At 42.3% G+C, this 25,438-nt stretch overlaps 1 protein-coding gene across 2 annotated transcripts in view; it reads right to left on the minus strand.

Annotated features, from left to right (window-relative positions):
- Nucleotides 1-24,970, minus strand: part of LOC118770923 (CTD small phosphatase-like protein) — an 80,820-nt gene extending 55,850 nt beyond the window's left edge. The window contains exon 1 of one of the 2 annotated variants that reach the window (XM_036518701.1): nt 24,466-24,970. In XM_036518701.1, the coding sequence (XP_036374594.1) occupies nt 24,466-24,541 (76 nt within the window). In that variant the 5' untranslated portion in view covers nt 24,542-24,970. The remainder of the gene's footprint in view (nt 1-24,465) is intronic. The other variant, XM_036518700.1, reaches the window with a different exon arrangement.
- Between the last annotated feature and the right edge of the window lie 468 nt (nt 24,971-25,438).

Raw genomic sequence — 25,438 nt, forward strand, 5'->3', positions numbered from 1 at the left:
TTCGCATTCCTAAATCTAAACAACTCCAAAGCAGAGTTGGTGGTGCTGATGAAGACAGAAATCATTCCTCAAGTTCACTTAGATAGAGAAGGAAATAGGAAATGTGTGCTTAATTGCTGGAGTACATGTAAGCATGCTGTGGCTCTCTCCTGCCTGATGGCTGAGGCTAAGCAGGGTTGGGTTTGGTTAGTACTTCAAATAGAAGACCTGGGAGACTCAGGCTGCGGATGGAAATGGTGTAAGTTGGCCAGTAGAGGGCAGTCTTGTGTTGATGGGGGACACTGAGCTGTAGGAGACACAGTCTCTTGAATGACATAATAAACAAAGGTCCTCATTTGCAGTGGTGAGTAAAAATCCTATCACACTTCCCAGAGAGAGTAATGGATATAATAATAGCCATCTGACCCTGCCAATCAGGCTTTTTCGATTTGACCATAAAAATGTTTAATTGGTTCAATAATTCCCTTCCCCACTGATGTGTGGAACATTTCTGCAAAATAGCAGCTGACTCAGGATGCTACACATCACTGTAAAGAGGTCTGAGAACGCTGAAAGGCACTATATAAATGGAATCCATTACTGTTGCTGTTGCTTCTGCTGTTGCTAAGAGGGTTCAGGACCTGGAGTCAGGGATCAGACATGACCAGTAACCAAGGTATAAAAAAGATCAACCCTCACAGTAATTTATATCCAGTGTTACATAAACCACCATTTCACATGCAATTCATGCAATGAGTAGGATATCATTATTCTATGACTTTTACACAAGTGAAATTTGCATGGGAGTTTTTTTGGCCTGCTACCCCCACAAATAACACAACCGTATTACACAAATAAGAAACTACAGCATCAAATCATGCAAATAATTATCAGTGAATGTCCATGGTTTTAATGTCTGTTCTCATGAATGAGAACTAATTGTAAACAGTTAATAACAAGTACTAAAATGAAACAGTTTCCCAAAATAGGACACCAAGGTGTGAGGAAGCCTTCCTCAGTTTGCCTCTCTTGTCTTAAGCTGCTTCAGTCCCTGATGCTGGGCTGGGAGGAAGCTGGAATGGAATGTGTAAATATGTTTCTGACCAAGAGTTCTTTGGCCAGCCACAGCTGCTGCAGGGTCAATGGGTTCAACCGCGCCAAACATGGAAATGAAGTAAAGATGGGGTGGTTTTCACTGTCAGCCGCAATAGACCCCCTTTGAGGAAAAACATACACCCTTCTCGAACAAAAACATTAGTGCGGCAGAGAAACAAACACCACACCCTTGACACTGTGCAAGAATGTCCACCAACTGCAAGAATTCTGTTAAAGGCATTTAAAGTATTTTTAGAATAGTTTCAGCTGTCAAACAATTTTTATGGCATAGTGATAGATGGACAGCCCCCCTCCAAGTCTTCACCCCTTCATGATTGTGCTCTTCCAACCTGTGTAGGTTTTGCTACATGCTGAGTTCTCCTCTTGCCTTGTTTACCCTGATTTTTTCCCCACAACAAAAATACTTACAGATGGGAGTGCCCTAGGCCTAAGCCCGCATCACTTTTTCATCTACCACAACTGTAGAATTTCAACATTCAAGATGATGTCCATCATTTAAAAACATGTAATGTTTTTAATGTAAAAACACATTTTTTTCAGCTGGAAACAATTCAGAAACTCAACAGAAGCGGGACTTCATTAAAAATATAACATTCATATTTCTTTCTGGCCAGCTAAAAGAGATATTCCTGAAGTGAACAATTCATGGGAGAACTGACCCACACCACTGTTTCCTCTATCTGCAAAATACTAACAAATTTCAGTTAATTCCATTATAGTCAATGTTGCAGATAGACACTATGCCAACACACAAGTATTGTGATCATTATTTTCCCCAGTATCGACACCGGCTTCACACTGAGCAAGATGTTCTCTGAGGAAATGATGACTGTGAGGTTAATAGGCTTCACAAACATGTTGTTAAGCTGTCTAGTTAGCACCCTTTATTTTAGCCTTGGGAGCTTCTGGCAACGATTGCAAATGAAAGCTGCCCCTAAAGCTGAAATCCAGATCACAGAGGCCACACTAAAATAACAGGGGATGAGACCAAATGTCATTGTTGATGAGTTCATTTTGTCCCTGTAAATGACTTCACCTGTGATGACAGGCGTTTAGCTGTTGTGTCAGTTTTACAGCCTGTCATCACATGGTAAGGCTAATAATTGATATTTAAGATAAATACAATTATATGTATTTGTATTATTATCTCATGAAAAGTTTGAAAGCCTGCAGTGATTATGGGCAGGACAGCAACAGACCAGCATGAGTGCAGACTGCACCCTTGGCTCCATATGTCAGTCCTAGCCCACCGTCTTGAGTCACGTCTGCCCGAGTCAAAGCTCTGTATGATAAAGAAGCAGGTTCACACAGCTACCCTTCCCCTTTACATGCTCTGCACTGCCAGCCGACTTGAGATTTCCCAAAACCTGCTCTGTTCTACACTATAAAGGTGAAATACAACCAGTAATGAAGGTGGCATTAAAGATTTGTTTTAGGAACTGAACTGGAGCTGAACTCTAAGTGGTGCTCAGGCCGGTGTGCTGGAGCAGGTTTCACAGTGAGAGCTGTGCTGGGACAGACAGAGCAGGTAATGAGCTGTACAAGAGAATTGATGCCAGTGAGGTAGCGGCTGTGAATGCAGCATACTCTGATGTTTAATATCAGACCGATGATTCCACTACACTGCAGTGATGAAACACTGAATGCCTCCATGAGACAAGAGGATAACCAAAGCCTAATTTCCAGTACTTGAGTGAAACTTCCATCACATAACACAAACTGGCCAAAGAAGGTTTTTCCACAGATGAAACAGATGCATGCTGACACTACTTGCCACATCGCAAGTGCTCCTCTGCCCCCAGAGGCTTCACCATTGGTAGCCCATATCAGAATTAGAACCCAACATTCCACCCTGTTTCAATGTCCCCATCAAATTTAAGTGCTAAATTAAAGCAAGAAAAAGCCTCTTTAACTTAATGCACAATACTTTTCATTACTTTCAGCAATTAAAACCCAGGAAGATGCACAGTGAAAAAACATGCACCTGCTGAAATCTGTTACTTGAACCATAGTAGCAAGACTGATTTAAGGCAGCAGTGACATTATCAGTGACACACAGGTACTCACACAGTTGCAGGGACATGTAAACCACTGATAAAAAGCAGTAATGCAATAGCAGACACTTAGAGCGCACATGGTTTATTACAATAGTGTTGCAATTGCAGCACTACATGACAAAACTCATAACTCTTGTCCTGTGATCCATACTGCACAGAAAAGCTGCCATACAGTGAGGCTGTCTAAGACTACTGTTTGACACAGCAATGCACACTGACCTACATCATGAAGGCCTTAAGTGGGTTACTTTAAGGACACACTGGTTTTCCCTTAAGCAAAAGTCATGTGTATGTGCTTTTTTCCATTAGGAAACGCATAAATTACTGATTCTTTCATACATAGTTGTGCATAAATATAATAATGACAACAATTACAGAGTTCCCACCCATTTTCACTGACAGGATTTAAACTTTTCCATGACTTTTCAATCACCTTTAATGAATTTTCCATGACCTTTTACTACCTACAACACAAAATTGCGTACTTTACTCCACAGGATGGGTCTAATTATTAAATGACAATTAAACAGCAGTAAATTGCTAGCATTTACTGTCAGTCACGTTGTTATCAGACAAATCCAGAGAAGGCTTTGGCCATTGATGTTTTCAATAGAATATGCCCACCGTGTAGAAATAGAACAATTTTATCATCATGATGTCTGACAACCAAAATTAGATTTCCTATTCATTTACACTGTTGAGGACACGGTGAATGATTTGGAGGGCAGAGCTCAGACTGAAGCCTCACGGAGAATGAAACGAGATTGGACAAAATGTGTTTTCTCCCCTCACTCTCTGTTACCACACTTTAATGGGAGTAGGAAGCGACTGGATTTTGTGACTCGCATTAATCCATAAAATATACAATAAGATATGCTTTATCTCCTATGCCCCTGGTATAACAAAATGAAATTTCATGACTTTTCCAAAACTTGAAATGAATTTACTGAATTCCATGACTTCTCCAGGCCTGGAAAATGGGATTTTAAAATTCTGTGGCTTTTCCAGGATTTCCTTGACCGTGGGAACCCTGCAGTGAGGATGCTTCAATCCTACTAACAGAGGAGATGAAATTCAATCTAATGCCTCTGTGCTTTGTCTTAGTGAACTTTCATTAGTGAATTTAAATGCTGCCCTTTTTTCAATTCTGAAACAACTTTATGGGTTTGTCAATTACTCAGTAAGAAATGTAAAATGTAGCACTCATCTTAAGCAACTAGATTTTAAAGAAGCACCACAAAGCATTCACCTGAATGGCCACCACAGGATGTGGGGAAAAGTTGGTTCATACTGCTTTACTGGAACAGAACACACGCTGTGCATCTCCCCATTCCTCAAGTGGAGAGACCGATCTGACACAAGTCTGGATTATTAAGTGTAATCACATTGAGAACTATACAACTGTTCCAAACTGCCATTTGATTTGAATGTGATCAGTGTACTTACTAGCCTCTGGAGGACAAAGGAGGGGCACTTTCTTTCCAGGATGCAGAGTCCTGCACTCACATGGAAAACGGCATTTTGAAGGGTACCCCATCACGCACCATGATCTGACATACCTATACACCCTCAGAATTCAGAAAAGGAGCAGAATAATCCCCTGTGCCTTAATATTCTAGATATATATATATTCTAGATATTCTAGCATATGTGAATACAGCCTTAAATGATATGACATGAATATGGCACACAAGAGCACAAAGTCATTTCATCTTATTGTGATGGAGCACTGCCCACACTAGTGTACATTTGTGACGGAGCGCTGCCCACACTAGTGTACATTTGTGACGGAGCGCTGCCCACACTAGTGTACAACTGTGATGGGGCGCTGCCCACACTAGTGTACATTTGTGACGGGGCGCTGCCCACACTAGTGTACGACTGTGACGGAGCGCTGCCCACACTAGTATACGTCTGTGATGGAGTGCTGCCCACACTAGTGTACGTCTGTGACGGGGCGCTGCCTACACTACTGTACATCTGTGACGGGGCGCTGCCCACATTAGTGTACGACTGTGATGGAGTGCTGCCCTTCCACTGCAGCATCATCTGCAAGTGCTTTACAGTTCCACACCAGGAGCTGTCACATTCCCAATGTGAGGAATCTGTAAGCCTGTGCAGAGTACAGTCTAACTAAGGTCTGGTAATAACCAACTAAGGACTCCCTCGTGCCCATGCACAGGCTCTGGTGACCCGTCAACCCCGTCAGACTGACTGACAGCACCATGCAAGTGAAAAAGAGTGACATATTAACTGTGCTCTAAAAGATTATCCACAATATCAACTGCAGTTGTCAGTTGTAGCAGTATAAATTCTTACAAAATATTTTGTTACAGCAGGAAATCATTGCTCCTAAAAAACTTTTTTTGTGCGATACATTTATTTCAATTAAAAAACATTTGTGCAAAATATTTATATTCACTTAAATGTTTTTTTTTTTTTTTTTTACATATTGCAGAAAATTCATGACAAATATACTTCCAGTTTCTACAGGGAGTATAATAGGAGTAATAAGGAAACTACAAACTGTAGTACTCTGTTACTTGTTTGTAATTAATAAGCTGGCAATAATACACATTACATAAACCACATTTGAGTTTTCAGTTTGGTTGCTTTTTAAAGGCTAACATGCAAACATTACTTGGAAATTCCTTAACAGCCCAGCTGCTGCCTGTGTACCCTCCTGATAGCTGATGAAGGAGGAGAGGCAGAGCAGGGCAGAGGCAGCATGCACTCTGAAGGGGCAGGATGGCTCCAACAGGCTAGTCTGATTAAGGCAAACCCGTGCTGATCCGATAATACCTGGATGACTTCAAGTAATTACAGAAAATCTGCTCAGGTTTTTCACCAATGCATCACAACATTCTGCTTAGCGTCCTCCACTGAAGTTATTAGACTGTGTGAGCAGAACCCTTCACAGCAGAGAGGACTTTGGAGTCAAAGCTAATGTTCATGGATAGGGGTGGGACAAAATATTGATACAGGAAGATATCGTATTACTTCCCCTTGCGATACATATTGATATTTTTATTAAAACATGCAGGCACTCTAAACTGATTCCCCCGCCAATTTGACTTACCAGAGTCACTACTTCATGACTCCTTGTGGTGGTGCTTATCAAATGAACGAGGGTAAACCTGCGGTGAAGAAATGTGCACAACTTCTCCTTCTCAGTCCCCCCTGGAAATGAGACCTGTCCAACTCAATTTCAGTACTTAACGCTGACTAAACGGTTTGGATGGCAGTTTATATAAGTAGCTAGCTTCAGTTGAGTAGTTAGCCAACTTAGCTAGGTAGCTCCTACTTACAAAATTTTTTAAATTGAAAGGTACTTTACAATTATATCGCTAGTATTTTGTGTGATTATGCATTTAAACAAAAGCTTATCTACATATCATTTATCCAAAAAACACAAAGTGGTTAAAGCATCACAGTCTCAGCTCAAATTCGTCGTTGGTTCCCGATAGCAATTACTTAACTAACATTACCTAGACTTTTCTCTGACCACCCTGAACGTAGCTCCAGAACCTACAACCCGGTGGTACTAGCTAGTTCACGGCTAGCTCACGAATTTACACCATTACGTTGCATAATCCTTAAACTTGCAGATGTTCATTTTAATAACCTGCTTTATGGTTAATCTGATGACCTACTTATGTTATTATTGGACAACTGACCGCCATAAAGATGTAACAACTGTAGGATCAACTAGCTAGCCAGCTAGTTGGTTAGCTATAATTGGTTGATGAAAACAGGGCATCGACTTAACTTAGTTAAGTTAGCTAGCATTTCTTAGCTGGCAAAGTAGTAACACTATGCAATTTAAAAAGGAAAAATATATCTTCACTTACGGCTGTCAAGTCGACCAACCGGTCCCTCATCACACTGCTTTTTTCTACCAAAGTTAGTTTAAAGACATATCAGCTAGTGTGCTAGCTAACGTTAACCCCCTCTTACGATGTAATCCAATGTCTTGGTACCATTTCCCAGAATGAAGTTGAAAGTGTATCCAACCACATCGGTTGTTGTATATGGTGATTGACACATTGAATTTTGCTATAAACAATTCACTATATACGGATGAGCAGCAGTGCTTAGGGCTTTCCATGGTTTGTGTCTTCCCTTACGGGGTGTGGGGTTGTGTAGCGCTCTAATACGGAAACTAAACTGAACAATGTAACCATTACAAGCCAATCCAGGTAGTTCATGACACATAGGAGCTGGTTATCAACGTGTCCCTACAAGAAATAACTGAGCCAGCTGATAATGGGGAAATAGGCTACTCAGTGTTCTCAATCCTACTCCTGGAGGCCCAGTGTCCTGCATATGTTCTGTCTATCCTTGCTCCAAACACACCTGAGTAGTGTGATTAACATGCTCTTGATTAAATCAGGTGTGCTCAGCTAATCAAAAGTGCCACTGATGAGTTCAGTCAGGTAGGAAGAGCAGGGAAAGATGGAAAACGCGCAGGACAGTGGGCCTCCAGGAGCAGGATTGAGAAACACTAGCTGGCACATGATCTAGCTTGTCACCTAGCCTAACCACTGTATTTCAATACATATGGAGGCCATACAGATTACATCTAATGTAAAATATAGAATGAACTCATGACTTGAATTGAATGACTTTAATTGCTGCAAAATATGTAACAACAGTTGCATTTTCCGACGCCTTCTGGAGTCAGAATTTGCGAAGTTTATATAATTGTCAAATTCTGTGAAACTGACACCACAATGCAGTGAATACATGCATAATTTCTGCTTTCTGCCTTTTTATGGGTATTTTCTCTTCTTCAGCTACACAGATATCGTGATGTATCGTAGATGATTGTCTTGCAATGTATCGAGTATCACAGAATCGCAGTATCGTGATACCATCGTTAACATGGGCAATGTATCGTGATAATATTGCATCGTAAGTTACACTGTGATTCCCACCCCTATTCATGGAGTAATAGTAATGCTAATGGAGTATTCACAGAACCACAGAAGAGAAGTACTCTGGACAGAAAGCTAGTGGGGCATTCATCAAACTGGATAAACAGCTGAGCTTCACGCTAATCATTCCCTTGATAAATCACAGCAGGACCTGGTCCTAAGCAGTCCCTCATATAATGTTTTCCATCTATCCCCAGTCAGATGTATGCAGTCCAGAGACACATATTTTTTGGATGAATGACCATCTCATGGGTCCTTTACAGTTTACAAGGTTATCTGCAGAGGTGATGCTGCTTCTGGTAACAGAGATGAAGCCCAGAGGAGTGCTGACAATCTGCTGTACACCGAGTCAGATCTTCCACAAGCTAACCCTGGAAAAATTAAACCCACGGGAAGTGTCTGATTGGACACACCAAGCACTTATATGTAACCCCTAAAAAGTCACTTTCTTAGTGCATGTTCAGTATGGCCAAATTATACTTACGTAGGAGCTTGATAGGAACAATTATAAAATAAAAAATGGTCAGCTGGTAGACATTTTGTAAAGATGTGAGGTGCACTATCAATCAAAGTATCCTGTCTGTATACCAGAACTAATCAATTCCCTAGATTCTGTTGAGCACCAAGAATCCCAGCAGGAGGCTCACACTACAGTGTGAGAGTGGGGGAGAAACAACATCAATTTACTGAGTGTATCATTCCCGTCTATTTTCACTACTATAAAACACTGCCTTTAATTGGGAAGAAACTCTAGCTCCACCTCAATCAGCTTTGCTTGTGCTGACAGTTAAACTTGATATGCTCCTCAAAATAGCTACACTGTGCTTTAAAAAAATTCAAATCCAAAAGCCACTGGGGGTGAGCCAGTCCTGAGTATTCTCCTTATTTACTTACTTCTCCTGAGTATCTTCCTCACTCTTCCTATGAAGGACAAAGGTATTGGAATACTTTAGCTGTTACTGCCAAAAACAAGGTGAGGAGGCCAGATACTTACTGGGGCCTGAATGTCTTTGTACACTAGCGATGCTCTCCCCTGCCTAGCCTGAGTGCAGGTACGACACTGGGGGTGGGCGTACGTGGAGCCGCATACACAGACTGTTAGGCATGGTGCGATTATGGCCTGCATTTCCAAAAGCAAATCTGTCCCCACTGCCAAACACACATACATCCTCCCGCTTTTGACAAACTTGAGTGTGTCAAGGAGGCAGAAGTCAGAAATTCAACCACAGGTGCATGGGATGGGCCTCAATTCTGCTCTGATGTGGGAAGAACAACAGAAATGAATGATGGGCTGATGGTTCTGTGTCCACAACACAGACACTCAGGACAGCCCTTAATGGGAACAGCATGGACTTTCCAGGATCACAAAGAAGCTGACCAATCGCACCTGCACAATGCAGGGGGGTGACAGAATGCGAGAGCCTCCTTTGTTTAGCAGGCTGCAGCCACTGAGCCACGGACATCCCATGACTAATACCAATGTGTTACGCATGAGATGTTAAAAGCACCATGTCATTTAAAAGCAGCCTGCTTCCTGTTCCGTTTGGAAGCTGCATGATTGTTCTCACTCCAGATGACGTGAGAGTGTGTGTGTGCATTTAGTGTTCCCTCTGCCCACGTTCTCTCACTTGCTGGGGATAAAGCAAGGGAGGAGAACGCCAATTCCACCCTGCTGGAGAGCGTTGACTCACTGGAGTGCACATGCGCCTACAGAGGACTACAGAGCATGTGCTTTATGTGTGTGAGGGCCTCCTGTAAGCAGAATAATGATATGACTAGGCCATGCGTCAGCATGATACATCAGCTGACACTTAAAGATCACAGGTCGTTTCAATGGGGTCTAAGGCTGTTGTATTAAAATGTGTCAATATTTACCATGAATCTATCTTCTGACACATCTACACTACCTGATCAATGCTGTAAATTAGATTAAGTTTTCTGGTGGAAAACGGTGAGTGTGAGTAAGACCAGGCACAGACAGAGCAGCTTCAAGCTATAAACCTGAGCCATGCGTTCAATCACAGCTGAGCTCTTATAACAGCCCAGAGCCACATCACACAGAAGAAACCCCTGCCTTCAATAAAAGCAGGGTAACTGTATACCACTGCAGTGATAAAGCCATTATAGATTCCATATGACACTTTATTCAGTCTTTTATAAATCCAATGTGATGTCTTGTCTTCTTGCCTAACAAACAGTGATTTGAATAGTTTTCTTATTAACAGTTCTCATTTTTTAAGCCAATGAGGTGCAAAGTGGGTTTTCACATTCTAGATGCCACCATTAATATTGGACTCCAGTGACAGCTGCAGGTAAACATTGGCAGATGCTTGGATCACACTCCACATGAGCTCCTGGGTTTCACCATCTCAGCCCCAGTACCCACAAAGGTGTCCATTAAAATGATGTCACACATGCTCCTTCATTCTCTGTTTTGTGGGCAAACAGGGTTCGCGGGCTAAACCCCACTGCACTGGCTGGCTGCATACCTTCTCAGTCACCCAGAGACTCTTATAAATGTCTCCTACTTTACTGCACTTGTACATGGGACACCTGGGATCAGTGACATTTTCCAGCATGCTGCAGGACATGAGGCTGACCTGGGACTGCCAACCTCAGATGGCACATATCTGAGCTGGCAGCAGCTGGGTGGAAAATGTCAGCACCGAAGGAAAACACCTGAGCTAGATACATGCCCCTTTCACCTGAAGCCCCTACCAAAGGAGGACACCCCTGAGGTCCATCACTGCTCAATGTGACCAGCTGACCATGGCTTCCATGTGGCTAAATGTCTTTGTGTTTCATGGGGAGCCAAGAGCCTGAGGCTCCACAGCTTTCTGTGAACAACAGAATTTCAGAGAGAGCGTAATTTAGTATATTGGCTGGGAGGACAACTTTGCTCCACAGGCCGGTGCAACAAGCTCTAACATAAGCCCTGAATTTACCAGGAGTTAAATTATTTATTTAAATATTTATTCATTACAATGCTGACAAGGGAGCTGTGAGATCACGGCTTAATTCAAAATGCAGTGAACAGAGCCCTTGTCATCTGGAAAACTCCACACAGCCTGAGTGACAACCTGCTGAGGAACACAGCACAACCAACCTCCCCCTGCTGAGGAACACAGCACAGCCAACCTCCCCCTGCTGAGGAACACAGCACAGCCAACCTCCCCCTGCTGAGGAACACAGCACAGCCAACCTCCTCCTGCTGAGGAACACAGCATAATCAACCTCCCCCTGCTGAGGAACACAGCATAATGAACCTCCCGCTGCTGAGGAACACAGCACAATCAACCTCCCCCTGCTGAGGAACACAGCACAGCCAACCTCCCCTTGCTGAGGAACACAGCACAACCAACCCCCCCTGCTGAGGAACACAGCACAGCCAACCTCCCCCTGCTGAGGAACACAGCACAACCAACCTCCCCCTGCTGAGGAAAACAGTATAGCCTACACACAGCACAGACAACCTCCCACAGCAGTGCTGTAGAGGAGGGGGTTGTCTCTGTCCCCAGGCTACAGAAAGCAGCAGCACAGACACAGCCTGCTTACAGGAGGCTACAGAAAGTAGCAGCATGGACACGGCTTCACATGGCTTCCTGTGAAACGCAGATGTCAGAGCATTTCCACCCAGTGTGAGAGGGCTTTATCCTAACAGACCTGACGATGATAAGGGCATCCTCTACACCCACACCCTGGGGCGCGCTCACAACCCCTGCCTGTCACAACCCCCACACACTGGGAGCACCGTGCACCTCGCATTCTGCCAAACTCAGTGCTAGGAGTATGCAATATGATTATTCACGATATTAGATCGTGAACAATTAAAATGTCTCCATGATCTGCCTTTACAGAGAGATCGTTAGTATCGTGCTACAGTGCACATTCTATCAGTTGCAGTTCTATGGCTCATACATGCATTCAAAGATGATTTCCAAATCCATTTCGACACACCGATAAAACAAAAATAGCAAACAGCGGGTAGTGCCTTGGATTTCTTCCCTTCCCCCTTTGGCGCCCCCATCCCAACATGCAACACCATGTGACGTACCTTCACATTCCCTATTTGGCAACATAGCAGCATGGATGACAACACGGAGGAGTTGGTCCCTAAAAAGAATTGGACATTCGGTAATATGGAACTGGTTTGGATTTTCCAAAACCAACACGCAAACAACAGTTATTTGCAAATATTGCAAAAATAAGGTTCGCACGTCGGATGGCAACACGACAAACCTTTTTAACCACCTCAAAAGAAAGCACTTGAAAAAGTATGCTGACAGTCAAACAGTGAGGGGATCCCACGTGAGTGCATCAGCTACAACCACGCAGCCAGAGGCTAAAAGGCCAAAACAAACAACCCTGCGCTCACACCAGCAGCGACAACAAGCAGCCGGAAGTCATTCATTTCCAATGGTCGCTGGGCTACACTGAGCGACATGGCACGGCGAGTCACCTGGCGACAAAATCGCCGCAACTTGACAACAAAAAAAAAAAGTTAAGCAAAATTCAACTTTATGCAAATGAGCAGCGGCAGAGTCGAATGACGGCCAATCAAAGGGCAGATGTGTTCTTCTGCACCCACAAGGATCTCCGGCGGCGTTGTCTCTGCGCATGGTTAGCATCGATTGTAAATACTACTTTGCGATCCATGGTGAAACGGTTATAGGAAAATAAATTCCCTCCAAAACATTTTTCAGCGGGAATGCACCTGATTTGTGGGTTCACGCATATATTGGGCAATATATTAATAGGCTTGCCTTTAAGAAAATACAAACATACAACTCCACGATGAATATAGCAAAGACGATGTACATATAACATATCTAAATATAAACTACAACATATATTTATAATATATATTAGTATATACATTTTTTATAAAGGTGATGCATTTCCTGTCAATACATTTGTAGCCCACTTCCTCAAAACTATGTTAGCAATGCCCACAAGTTGGCTGCAAGCGGCAGCGACAAAGTCACTGGCGGTGTGAGCGCAGGGTAACGAAGGCATTTGAGAAAGGCACTCCATATGACAGGACAAGTAAGCACTGGAAAGAGGTAACTGATGCAGCAACATTTTACCTGGCCAAGGATATGATTCCCATAAAAACCGCGGAAAATGAGGGCTTCAAAAGACTGCTCAAAATAGTTTATCCACGGTACGGGATACCCAGCCGCAAATATTTTTCCAGCATGGCCATTCCACGGCTGTACTCCAAATACTGCGACAAGATTCAACACAAAATTCAAAATGTCCAGTTTTTTTGCTACAACATCTGATTTATGGTCTAGCCGCACTTCAGAACCTTATTTGAGTCTGACCATTCATTTCATTCATGACTGGAAGCTGTGCAGTGCGAAAACAGTCTTAAAAACCAACATGAAAAAGAATTGTGATAAGCTCATGGATCGTGATCCTGCCTGAAAAAAATCGTGATATGATATTTTTGCCATATCGCCCAGCCCTACTTAGCGCTTCAGCCATCTTCCTTTCCAGTGTAAGGAGATGTCCGCTCACATTCTATTATCAGAGGCATTAGAGGCATTACATAATGCAGGCAACCAGACTGTAACGGTGCTTCATAACCCGATTCACAACTCATCTACAACACATTACACAGGAAACCAAACTCCAGTGTGGAGTACGCTTTCCTTATCACAACACAGCAAAGTCGAGGCTTGTCAATCAATTCCTAATGTGGCACTGTTAGTGGATACATACAGCTGCACTGTGTGGGAGAGTCAAAGAGAGCTGGCCACAGCTAGTAATTCCCCACAGGATCAGGAGGAAACTATACTGACAGCTCTCAAACCACCAATTGAGAAAAACATGTCATATTGGGCTCTTGGAAAGACACATCAGACTGTCACGAGGGAAACTGCCTTAGTCGAACATTTCCCTTGGGGAGGAGTACAGTTGAACATCATTCTTCTTTGTTATGAGATGGCTGCTAGATCATTAAGGAAGCTGTGCATTAATCTTTGTGGAGGCATCCGTTACCCGGGGATAATGTTGTCAACAACTGCTGAGAGCCACCTGCAGTAGAGAACACACAAGGACAGAGAACAAGAGAGAGGTGCCCATGATCTCTTGCTTATCACACATCTGCAGGACACTCTGGTAAGCACGTCTGCACCTGAGCTCACCCCTGTCTCGCGTGCTGCAGGCCCTGATCTGGTAGCAGCCTCCGAGCAGGCCACCTCTGGAGGGAGCGCAGCAGCTTCTGTTCCTGCCTCATTTACGCTGGCTTGCTCACGGGTTTGTCATGACTGAGTGAGCCGAACTCTGGATCGATCCTGGACGGGAGGTCTATCACAGGCGGGCGTGGCTGTCCTCCATATGGTACCATGGCTAGGACTGCCCCCGACCAAAGATTTTCCTAGTCGAATACTAGTCGTTAGTTCAAGCCATTAGTCAACTAGTCGTCGCATGTTTATGACATTAATTTAATTACTTAAATATATATATATGTTTTGGGGGCATCAGAAAATGGTTTGAGTTCCAGGGCGACCCGTCTGTTAATGACAATGCTAACGGCAAAAGTGGTAATGATTCTGAATGTGTCAGAACAACCAGCAAGGAGACTGAACATTTTGTTAATTTATTTCAACACAATATAACATAATAGAATTTATGAACTTGTAACACCAACTGAAATAATTTATAAAAAAAATTATAAATAAAAAACAGACCATGAAGTTAAACATGCAGTAAGCGAGGTAATTTAGCTTCCCCAGTCACCACGAACACTTGGAAAAGCCTAATAGCACATATGACAATATATTTATTTATCTACACATGGCCTTAATTTTGCAATTCGTTAATGTTAATTAAGCCATTATTTATTTAGCATAATGGAATAACCCTTTCGCGCTTACGGTCACACCGGTGTGATTAGCCATTTTGTGTAGGCCTATGCTAAAACCAGTGATTAGATTGGAAAAAGTCTAGCTAATTTTAGTTTTGAGGAAACAGTGATTTAACATTAAAAAATATAGCAAATGCTAACTGAAAAGTATGAGATGCTTAATAACACTAATGAAAACATAATGAACCATGTAACGCAACAGCGCACTACACTGCATAAAAATAAGTTGCGTGCAAAAGGGATAATAATGTTAGGCTACTTAGGGGAGAGCCGGGACGAAAGTAAGACTTTTCAGATAAACGTCATTTTAAAAGTTAACATTACAGACAGACACTAATTTTCCTTGTGATCAACAACTCACGTGTGTGTTCTATCAACACCAGGTGCTATTTTGTACAAATGTGGAACGACTTCGGTATAATAATATAGGTATAGTTGTTATTGTAGAGGGACTAAAGAAACAACTGTTACATTAGTCCCGACAATGACTCCTGACAGTTAAACCTGACTTGCTTCTAAACTGAGAAACTCTGACATGATGTGTTAAAGTAAATTAATCTGTCAAATGATCATGACTATGACACATAAAACAATAGACACAACTTGTCACTCAAAAAAAAATACCGCTTGAGTGAATTTACTTTCCGTGATCGAAAACAGCTTCTCGGGTATAGCTCCGAGAAAGTATGATGTATCCACACGATTTTTCAGGGGTCTGGAAAGCATTGCATGCTGTACATGCTGATGCAGTCAGGCATATCAGATTTGTATGGGCTCGGAGAAAATCGCTGTGTTACTTTTGTCCCGTGTTACTTTTGTACCGGCTCTCCCCTACATGTTTCAGATGATAAGTCTGCAGAGTTTGCATGTCCCCTTCTTGGGGTCGTCCTTTACACGCTCAAATACTTTGGATGATTTCCTGCTTGACATAGTCTAATAACTTTTTAACGACAAGGCGCAGCTCCCGAATGGAGTTTGAGAGGTTTTTTTCTGCGACTAACCGACCAATGAAAACTTGTCAACTAAGGCTCTTCTCATCGACTAACATTTGGTTGACTATTAGGGGGCAGCCCTATAACCAGCTCATATGCAGTGTGTTTTTGTGGTGGCCATTCAAACACAGTAACAATGAGAGCACAGTAATGAGGACTTATTCCTCATTTGCAAGCCAGTGAATGGCCCCACACTTTTAGCAAGCAAACAAGCTCATTTAGCCCATTTGCCAATGCTTTAAAGGGGTGTGTAGGCAGACCAGGAGAATGCAACTGGATCAGGGTCAGCCACAAACAAGACTGCAGCAGGTGAATGGTTTTTGGGTCACATTAAGGACGTACTAACACTAGGCCCGGTTGCCTTGTACCGTGCCCAAGCACGATTGTCCCCTCTCCCCACTCCCCCGCTGGCCTGCGCTCACATTGCACTGAACATTTTGGGCCCGAGCACGCTTACGTCATCATGATGCGATTTTTTGTGTTGAAGAACAGCGCTCTCGCACATCACAATGGAGTTCATGATTGTACTTTGTGGCTTATTTGGAGTCGTTTCGGGCGCGGTGAAACACGGCCCTTTTACATGCCTAATAGATTTATCGATTATACAATGCAGCGATTTTCAGTTAAATCGTGCTGCACGTATAATAAGATTTTTATGAAGGCAGCTGACATTTCAGTCATTATGCTAAGGGACAGACCAATATTTTGTGTCAGATTACAGTACCCTAATCACAATAATGTTAGCTAATTTTACCAGTTAGGGCTACTACTTGTGTGTGTGCTACTGTCATCATTGCAACAACAAACATCTTCTATTACTACTTGGATAGTACACTTTTCAATTCATTTGAGAATACTTGGGTTAATAACGGGTCTGGTTCTCACCTTCTTGATGAATGTGAATTGTAGTCGGCGAGTTAAACTCCAAATTCCTCCCTCAATGTCAGCTGCCTCCGTAAAAATCTTCATATACGTGCAGCACGATTAACTGAAAATTGCTGCGTTGCATAATCAATGCTAACTGGCTGGAGAGCTAACGTTAGCTATCTAGCGATAGATTTGACAAACATAGCTAGTTAGCTAACAGGCTACTGATCTGAACGATTGTTGAAGACTAGCTACTTACAATAGGTTGGCTGCTTCATTTGTGATACTCTGACTAAGCCCCTGACAACAGCAATGTTTACATTGCCACGTAAAGTAGGCTATGGTTAGTTTTATTTTGCTTGCTAGTGATCAAGCTAATGTGGGGATCCATAGTTATTTTTAGGTATAGATCTACAGAAGTAACCAATCAAAGATCATTTTGGTGGTAGCCAGATTGTTATATATAAGGAAGTCAGCTAGCTAATCAAATGATGGTTTAAAGGATTTATTATGACTGGGCGTGTAACTAACAGATATCCAGCTAACTGTTGCTATAACGGATATATTTGTTAAATGGGACAGTCGCATCATTAACGTCATGTTCGAGTTCCGTGCTCGGGCACAGTTAGCGATCACACTGATGCGTACTGTGCCTGAGTCCAACTGAACCATGCCCGAGCCCACCTCTTCAAGTGGGCCCGCACCGTGCCCAGGCACGATACTGAGCGATCACACTAGTCAAACAAACTGGACTTCGGGGGTCAAACGTGCTCGGGCATGGTACGGATTGCCTAGTGTGAGTACACCCTAAAAGGCACTCACAGGGTCAGCAGAAATCAGTCTTATGTAACAGGACTGGGTTCAGTGCATCTAAAGCACTAAACATGTGCTTGCATGGTGTCTCCTGACTGCAAATGTGGCAGTGGCAGTAAAACTTTAAATTATTCGAGTCTGGGGACTTGATTGGCCAGCCTGCAGGGGGAAGGCATAAAAAACAACAGAAAACACATTAACATTCATACACCTCACACACAGAGTTCTATCTGATGCAAAGTACGTCACATGATTCCTTATGAGCTGCAGACACTTAGGCTAGTGCTTCCAGGGTAACAGGTCACTGCCCATGAAGAGTACTGTGCTGTGAGGGACCAGCATCCCCTCCACCGACACTCGCTGCAGCTGGCTGGGGCTCCCGGCAATGCCCAGGGCACATGCAGAAACACCCTGATGACAAACACACACTGAAGTGCTAAAAATGAATACACAGTTCATGCTGAACTGAGCAAAGTGAAACATCCAAGCAGGAAGGAGGAAATGCAGATTTTTGAAACAGACTGCATACAGTCAAGGGACAGCATATTAAAGTTAACAGTGGCAGAACAGCATCTTTTTAAAGTAGATTTAAAGCAGTGAAAGAACAGTATTTTAAAACAGAGTTAAAGCAGTGGAGAAAAAGTGTTCTAAGACATACTTAACAGTTAAAGAACAGTGTTTTTTTTAACAAAGTAAATGTGGCAGAGGAAAGGTGGCTCCACACCTTGGCATCTTGGCCTGCATTCTTTGTTGTTGACTCCCATGCTGCACTGCTGCAGCTCCATAGTCCTGCTCTTTACTCCCTCTCAAGGAAGTCATGTCATCAATGCTTGGGTGAAGCCCCACTGTACTGCCCCCATTCCACAGTTGTGAGATCATCAGACAGAGCCAGAGGAGCACACAAGTCTGCAGTCTAAAGCAAGAAATGTTCCCCTGACTACAGTTGATCGTACCACAACCATACCAGACAACCACTGTCTATGTGATCACTTAACAACAAATCTTTATTAATACAGTATTTCATACAGCGATTCATACATACATCAGTGCTATTTTTACAAAACATGGTGACATTAGAGCAGAGATAGAGCCCTCAAAAGGAAATAAGTGATCAGTGTGCTGAGCAAAACATTACCCAGTGTGACTCCTAGCAATCCAAAGAATGCTGTGGCCACATTTGGTTTTCAGTGGCTGGTATGGTTCATGGAGTGATCAGGGCATAGGCCTAGGGATGTCCAGCAGTGTGTGAATTCAGCATGGGTAAACAGGAGAGGCACAACCAAAGTGCTGTCCCTTCAAAAATCTCTCTCAATCCAATCATTCATCCAAGGACTGTCTCAAATGAAACCTGAGCAAAGCAAAGCTCTGCAATGCGCCGTGGAAATGCCTGTAACCATAAAGGGTGATGTATCCAACAGCCCTGACTGATCCATTAACTGATTAATAGCCTGAGTGACAGACTGGCCACCCGACTGACTGATCTTTAGGACTGGACCTGAATATTTGACTATTTGGATATTCGTTCGTTGGGTAGGTATTCGGTTTTCAATTTTGGGATTCGGATATTGGGTTTTTTTTCCCTAAACGTAGTCTATCAATAAAGGCAAACTGCAAAATACATTTTGTCAGCACATTCTTATATTATACGTATACTTTTTAATTGCACTGTAAAAATGTGGAAATATATACCATCTCAGCTTGGGCGCCTGACATCCCTCTCACTCACAGCAGTGAACGTCACGGTAGTGCTGTGCGATATGACCAAAAATTTGTATCACTGTATTTTTTAAGATTCTGGCGGTTTCACGGTATATCACGTTTTTTTTTTTTTTGTTTGTTTGTTTTCATGACGTTGTCCGAATGGACGTTAAGCAGCGCATGACTGTACAAACAACAATACTGTAGAATAACATAATCCTTAAAAAAGGATCTGATCTGATCTACTGATTTTCTTGGCTGTTTAGAACATAGGCGAGTCAGACATAATGCGAATAATGGCTCTTTGAAGGGAGCCAGATCTTATACCTTTCTGAGAGCCGTTCAAAAGAATGGCTCATTGTTCTTTTAGTGGGTGGGGATTACTAGGTTTATCTGCGAAATAAACATATCGTAGAATGATACTCGTATTGCCAGACCTAATGTCATTGTGTATGTGTGCTTTACAACGTAACCGCCATTAAAACAATCAGAAGGCGAAACTCACACTCTCTCTCTCTCTCAGCAGGGATCGAACCAACGACCCTTTAATTACAATTCCTGCTCCAGAACCACTATGCTACACTGACTGAACTTAAGGCACGCAGTTAAATATGGGCGCAACGATAAAATGAACGGCTCTCAAGTAAGACTCGGATCCCTTCGTTTGTACCAAAGAGTCATTCAAAAGACTCGGATCAGTCGCTAACGTAACATCACTAGTCAGACAGAAGCTGCTACTAATGAGACAGCAGATCACCATTAAATGGGATTCCAAAATATTCCAAAATTGGCTAATTTCTTAAATTCAGCTACCTGCTTTTACCAACAACTCCAGACCACGAAAACATGCATCTGAATGTTCCCACTGTAAACTCCAGCATGAACACACACTTTGTTTTCCCCTCTATCGACAAGGCTATACAAAGCCAACATAAACGAATATCAAAAATAGACTCAACAGGAAACATTGAAGCATTGACAAAACTGCACAAATGAGGAAAAAACACAGACTACTGCTGAGCTCTGCTCCCTGAAATACATCAGTAAAAAGCAGAAAAAAATGACAAAATCCATTGTGTCTTTCTGTCCTGTTGAGATGTATGTTTCCCCTAATGGGAAAGATTAGTTTATGCTTGAGCAGCACATTGATTTTTTTTTTAATCCCACCCCTTGAAAATTCCAGCCACCTTTTGCTCCATGAACAAACCTTCTGGCTGTAGTGCACTAAACCTCATTTTAGGAGAGCCAAATCAAAACGCGATGATAGCATGGCACTTTCATATTAAAAACTAATCAGTATGGAGTTTGCCCAGCAGTGAACAACCACCTCACCTTTCAAAGGTTAGCCAGCTGCTCCAACAATGAGGTGATGCGATGAACAGTTTAGATTTTTCAGCCTTACTAACAAGTGTATTTCAGCCTAAACACCTTGAGCGGAAACACAAAAACAGTGATGCAAAGAAAGCACTTAAAAGACCAGGAGCAAAACTACCTGGAGACAGCAATGCCAAAGAGAACCCAGTGGGCAAGGCTTCCAGCTCCTGCACTGAGGGGAAAAACCTAGAGCTGTGATGCAGGCAGTAATGGGCTGGGCCTAGCAGAACCTGGACAGTGACATGAGGGCCTGCTCTACCATGACAGTAAAAACTGTTGTCATTGTTACTTCAGATATCCACAACTCGGCTTGAATGAGGCAAACAATGCCACCATTTCCAAGGCCTGGAGAGTGACAGGGCAGCTGCAGCTCTGTCACATCCAGTGTGATGACTTCTGCAATGGAAACAAGATACCATGCTGGGGTCTCAAATATCACACTGTAGAAAAGTCATAGCGCATACCCGTGTAGTAGTGCGGCATTGAGACACTGGCTGAGGTGAGGCCATTAAGGGAGAAATCCACTGCCGCTTGTCCTTTTAAGCTGTGCCACATAAGAGTATTTTAGCTATGATTTCATTAGGTAAAATGAGCACGAGAACCTCAAGGCCTACAGACACCAGACTCTGATTCAGAAATGTAACTGTGTCCCCACTGAAAAAGAGATATCATCTCAATGGGGTTTCCTGGTTAAATAAACGATTAATAAAAAATAACAGCAATAAAAGAATTAGGCCGATTCTTTCCTGTAACCTCCCATGAACTTTCAAAGTTTTGGGGGCAGCACTGTTTAGTACTGTTCTTAACTAAAGTACAAAAATTTTACACTTGATCAATCTACATGAACTGAAAATATATATTAAGTTTTTCCAAGACAGGCAATAGGTCCTAACTGAAAACCTTATGGACGGAGGCCATGTAAGTACAAACTAACAAGATTTTTTTCAAGAATTACTGTGTAGATCTACATTTTAATTAGAAACTACCAACTAAACTTTTAGAAGCACTCATAGTTTAGGCTTTTATTTTCTCAATAAAAGCCTTAGATGTAGCGTGAGAAACAGACATTCTTACAGGGTAAACCCCTCTTTCAGAAATGCTTTCTAGCAAAGGCATCTAAAATGAACAGATTAAAACCACTTGTGTTAAAAAGGTCATCTGTACCCTTTGTGTCAAACTGACTTGACACAATATATAAGGCAATTCCAACACACAAACGCATCCAGCACAGCCAACCTGCACTTGAGCAAAACATTAAAAAAATAACCTGTGCCTTTGTCACAATGAGTCATGAGGAATAAAATACAGGTAGGTAATTGCTCAGCAAGACTGGGGAGAAGAGTGCCGGCACCAGCCCATGTTGTGGAGGCACAATGCGGTACGGACCCTTTTCACCTGGTCCAATGGGGTACTGTAAACTGTACGAGAGAACACAGAGAAACACCAGCACCCAAGCCCAGATTTATCACTAAGTCATCACTCCCTGCAGGCAGTGTGTACTACTGCTTTGAGACCCGAAAAGATCTGCAACTGGCAGAATGAAAATGTCAACTGGCACAAAAAACAGGGACTTATTTCATAGGGTGCCGCATACTCCTAATTCATACCAACACATTAACACATGTGTGAACTCCTTGAATAATTAGCTAGGCAATACTTAAAACTGCAAGCATACAGGCATGAGGAGCTCTATACCACACATCATGCTTTATGGTTCAATCAACACTATGACATGTCAAGTCAAAACTTTCCAAAGTGGTGAGTCCCAGATGATCTCTAACCCAAACTAGATCATTAGCTATCTGCTAGTGATATCCACATAGGCATCTTTCCATAGAAGAAAAAACCCAAAGAAAATTATTAGAGGACAGGTTAAAATGTTATCCCACCAGGAACTCACCATCTGAATACAAAATCTGTGGTTTAAACAAAAATGATCATAAAAACATCAGTAAGAGTTCTGTTAAGTCTGGCACCAGCATTACTGTTTTATGCAACAAACAGGAATTAGGGACAGGACCCCATAAAGGATTAATCTCATAGATTAAACTAATGTTTTGATCAAACATCAATTCATTTTTGAAAGAGTTAGGCTATCCATTGGAAGGGAGGAACGAATATTGAATTTTGCACACCCAACACAAAGTAAAAAAAACTAAAAACCATGAACGTGGACACAGGGCTGGCAGAAAGGACAGCCCACACAGCAGCACAAATAGCGTTGGACAATAATGATGTGAATATTCACAATGGGTAGACGAGCCAAGGCCGGTGATCGCAGCTTTGCCACTTTGGTATAGCATTTTCCGTAGGGTCTGCTGAGGAACCTTGAGCCAGTTGCTAAATACCAGTGTCTGATGTATTGATAACCACTCAATAATTTGGGGTTGTACTTGATTTACAGCTGATCCAAGATCAGAGCTCACTTCTTTAAATCGGAGATAAAAATTCCCCAGACAGCGCCAGAGTCTGTACATCAATCATTCAAAGCTGAACTATTGCTGTTGTTCTCTGGTTATCTTTTCATTCAAACTCAACAATCTCTTTCAACTTCACTTCTCACGGCGCTTTCAAATACTGTCCATTCCCTGCTACTTTCCGAGCATTAGCTTCGGCAAGTTCCCTAACGCATTTATCAACGTTTTATTACCAATTTATTTACATATTTTCAACTTCTACATGCAATAAGATTTTTACATTGAAAAAAGTGCTGGACAACTGCATTGTTAACTTGTAGCTAACAGTGCAAAGCGAAAGATATTTGGCAGAGTGGGGTGGGCCATGTTGTTGGCATGGATTACCGGCTGGATAGGTTTTAACTTCTAGCTAACTCACTGTAGCTATCTGCCAAGCCACCTGCCCTTACAAGGAAAGACAAACTGAAATGTTTTAGGCAGCACGACAGCAAGGACAGCTCCATAATAATTTGCCAAAACAGTGACTGTTTTCGGAAGACAGCAGTCATGCTAACTACTTAGCTTAAGGTTCTCTGTACTAAATCAAAACTTTGAGGATACATTATGATTATGTAGCTGGGTATCTTAATTGTTTGCGAAAGACAACACATAATAGCCAGCTAGCTGTTTCTTTGAAACTATTTAATCTGAATGAATTCAGATAACTTGGCTGGCTCCCTATGTTTAGCGTATGTACGGCTTCCTATTACCACCTGGCTGAAAAATGTCTGCAGTCAACAAGCTGTCAAATGAATAATCTAGCCACCTAACAAATGGTCTAGTAGTTTAGCTATTGCCCTGTCAATTAAAAAAAAAAACAAGATAAAACTGGTTAACTATAGATGTGTTGCTAATTAACTAACACTATACAGACTAGTGACACATCGCCAGCGTTACTCTGTTGCCGTTTCGTTATCGTAGTTGACTCAGCTGAGCAAAACATCTGTTGACCTTGCAAGTAGCAAAGTTAGCTAGCAAGCTAGCAGGACAGCTAACGCTAGCTAGCTCTGTCAACCATCTCACAATTAGCTACTCCAGCTAACAAAGAACACAAACACTTCTCCTGCTGCCGTACAGGGCACAGTTTAGTTGGCTGGTCTGAAATGAAAATTTTCCTTTCTTCAGTCACGTAACAACAAAATAATCTGAATATGCTCGCTAGCTACGTTGCATCCTAAATGAATCGAGTGTGGAAGTCCCGCTGCATAGCGTTTGCTAAATGAAGTATAAACAAGTGAAAGCGATATTCTACTGGCAGCCTCCCGGCTAGCTACAAAAGCCATTTCAGTAAAATGCTCTTACCTTTTTCTTGACTAGAAGAAATTATCTCCTCCTCCTTTGGGTTAGAAACCTGGGTAATTATGGACGTGTGGTCCATGGAAACGGGTGTTATTCCTTTTTATTCACTTATTCTTTTTAAACAACCGCTAGCTATGACTAGCTATTTTCTACAAGTCCAGCTTGCTCGCAATCAGTGGTCAAATAGCAAACACCGCTTCAGCGCAGACAACCCTTTTTGATCAACATCAAGCACCGGTGTTGCCTAAACGTATACAAACAACAAAATAAAATAACGAAAAAATAAAAAGGTGAGCCTGCTGAAAGCCAGAAGATCGCTCCAGCATTGGCACAGAGGCTCGTTCTGTAAAGGAAAAAACAGCTTTCTCCTCTGTATCCTCAGTCGCTGGGTTAACGTTTCAGTAACTATATAGCTATGATAAATGAATCCTGCTTTTTCAGTGTATCTTATATTAAAAAGGGAATCGTTAATATGTGTTCTTTCCAACATGGAGGCGGTGAGTGTTTGAAATTCACAAACAGAGCAGCAGCAGAGGCGCTGAATAAGGAGGCGGTTTCTAGGAACCCCCCTCCCCTTCTATTAAAAATAAAAGCCTGCTAGGCGCACTGAAACACGACATCAACATATTTGCTTTGTGTGACCATCTTTGATTTACCATTAGAAAACCATTTTTGTACATGTGGCGAACAGGATTGGTAACCTTGTCTGAAACGGGAAGGTACAATGAAGCATTTAACGAATGTTTATCAACGTTACACGTGACACGTCAAATTTGGATGACCATTTTTCTCACAGTACAGGATACCTACATTACAGTACCTGAGTATGATGACGATGCAATATACTGTATCGTCATTATATTCATTCGCTCGACGTGAGCGCAAACGTCTTATACATTCATTATTAACGAAATGGTGAGTGCAATGCCGCAGATGTACCCTAAATTATTTTGTCAGGAGTTTTAAGGAGAAATGG

This window comes from Megalops cyprinoides, chromosome 24 (assembly GCF_013368585.1).
Source record: "Megalops cyprinoides isolate fMegCyp1 chromosome 24, fMegCyp1.pri, whole genome shotgun sequence".
Classification (NCBI taxonomy): Eukaryota; Metazoa; Chordata; class Actinopteri; order Elopiformes; family Megalopidae; genus Megalops; species Megalops cyprinoides.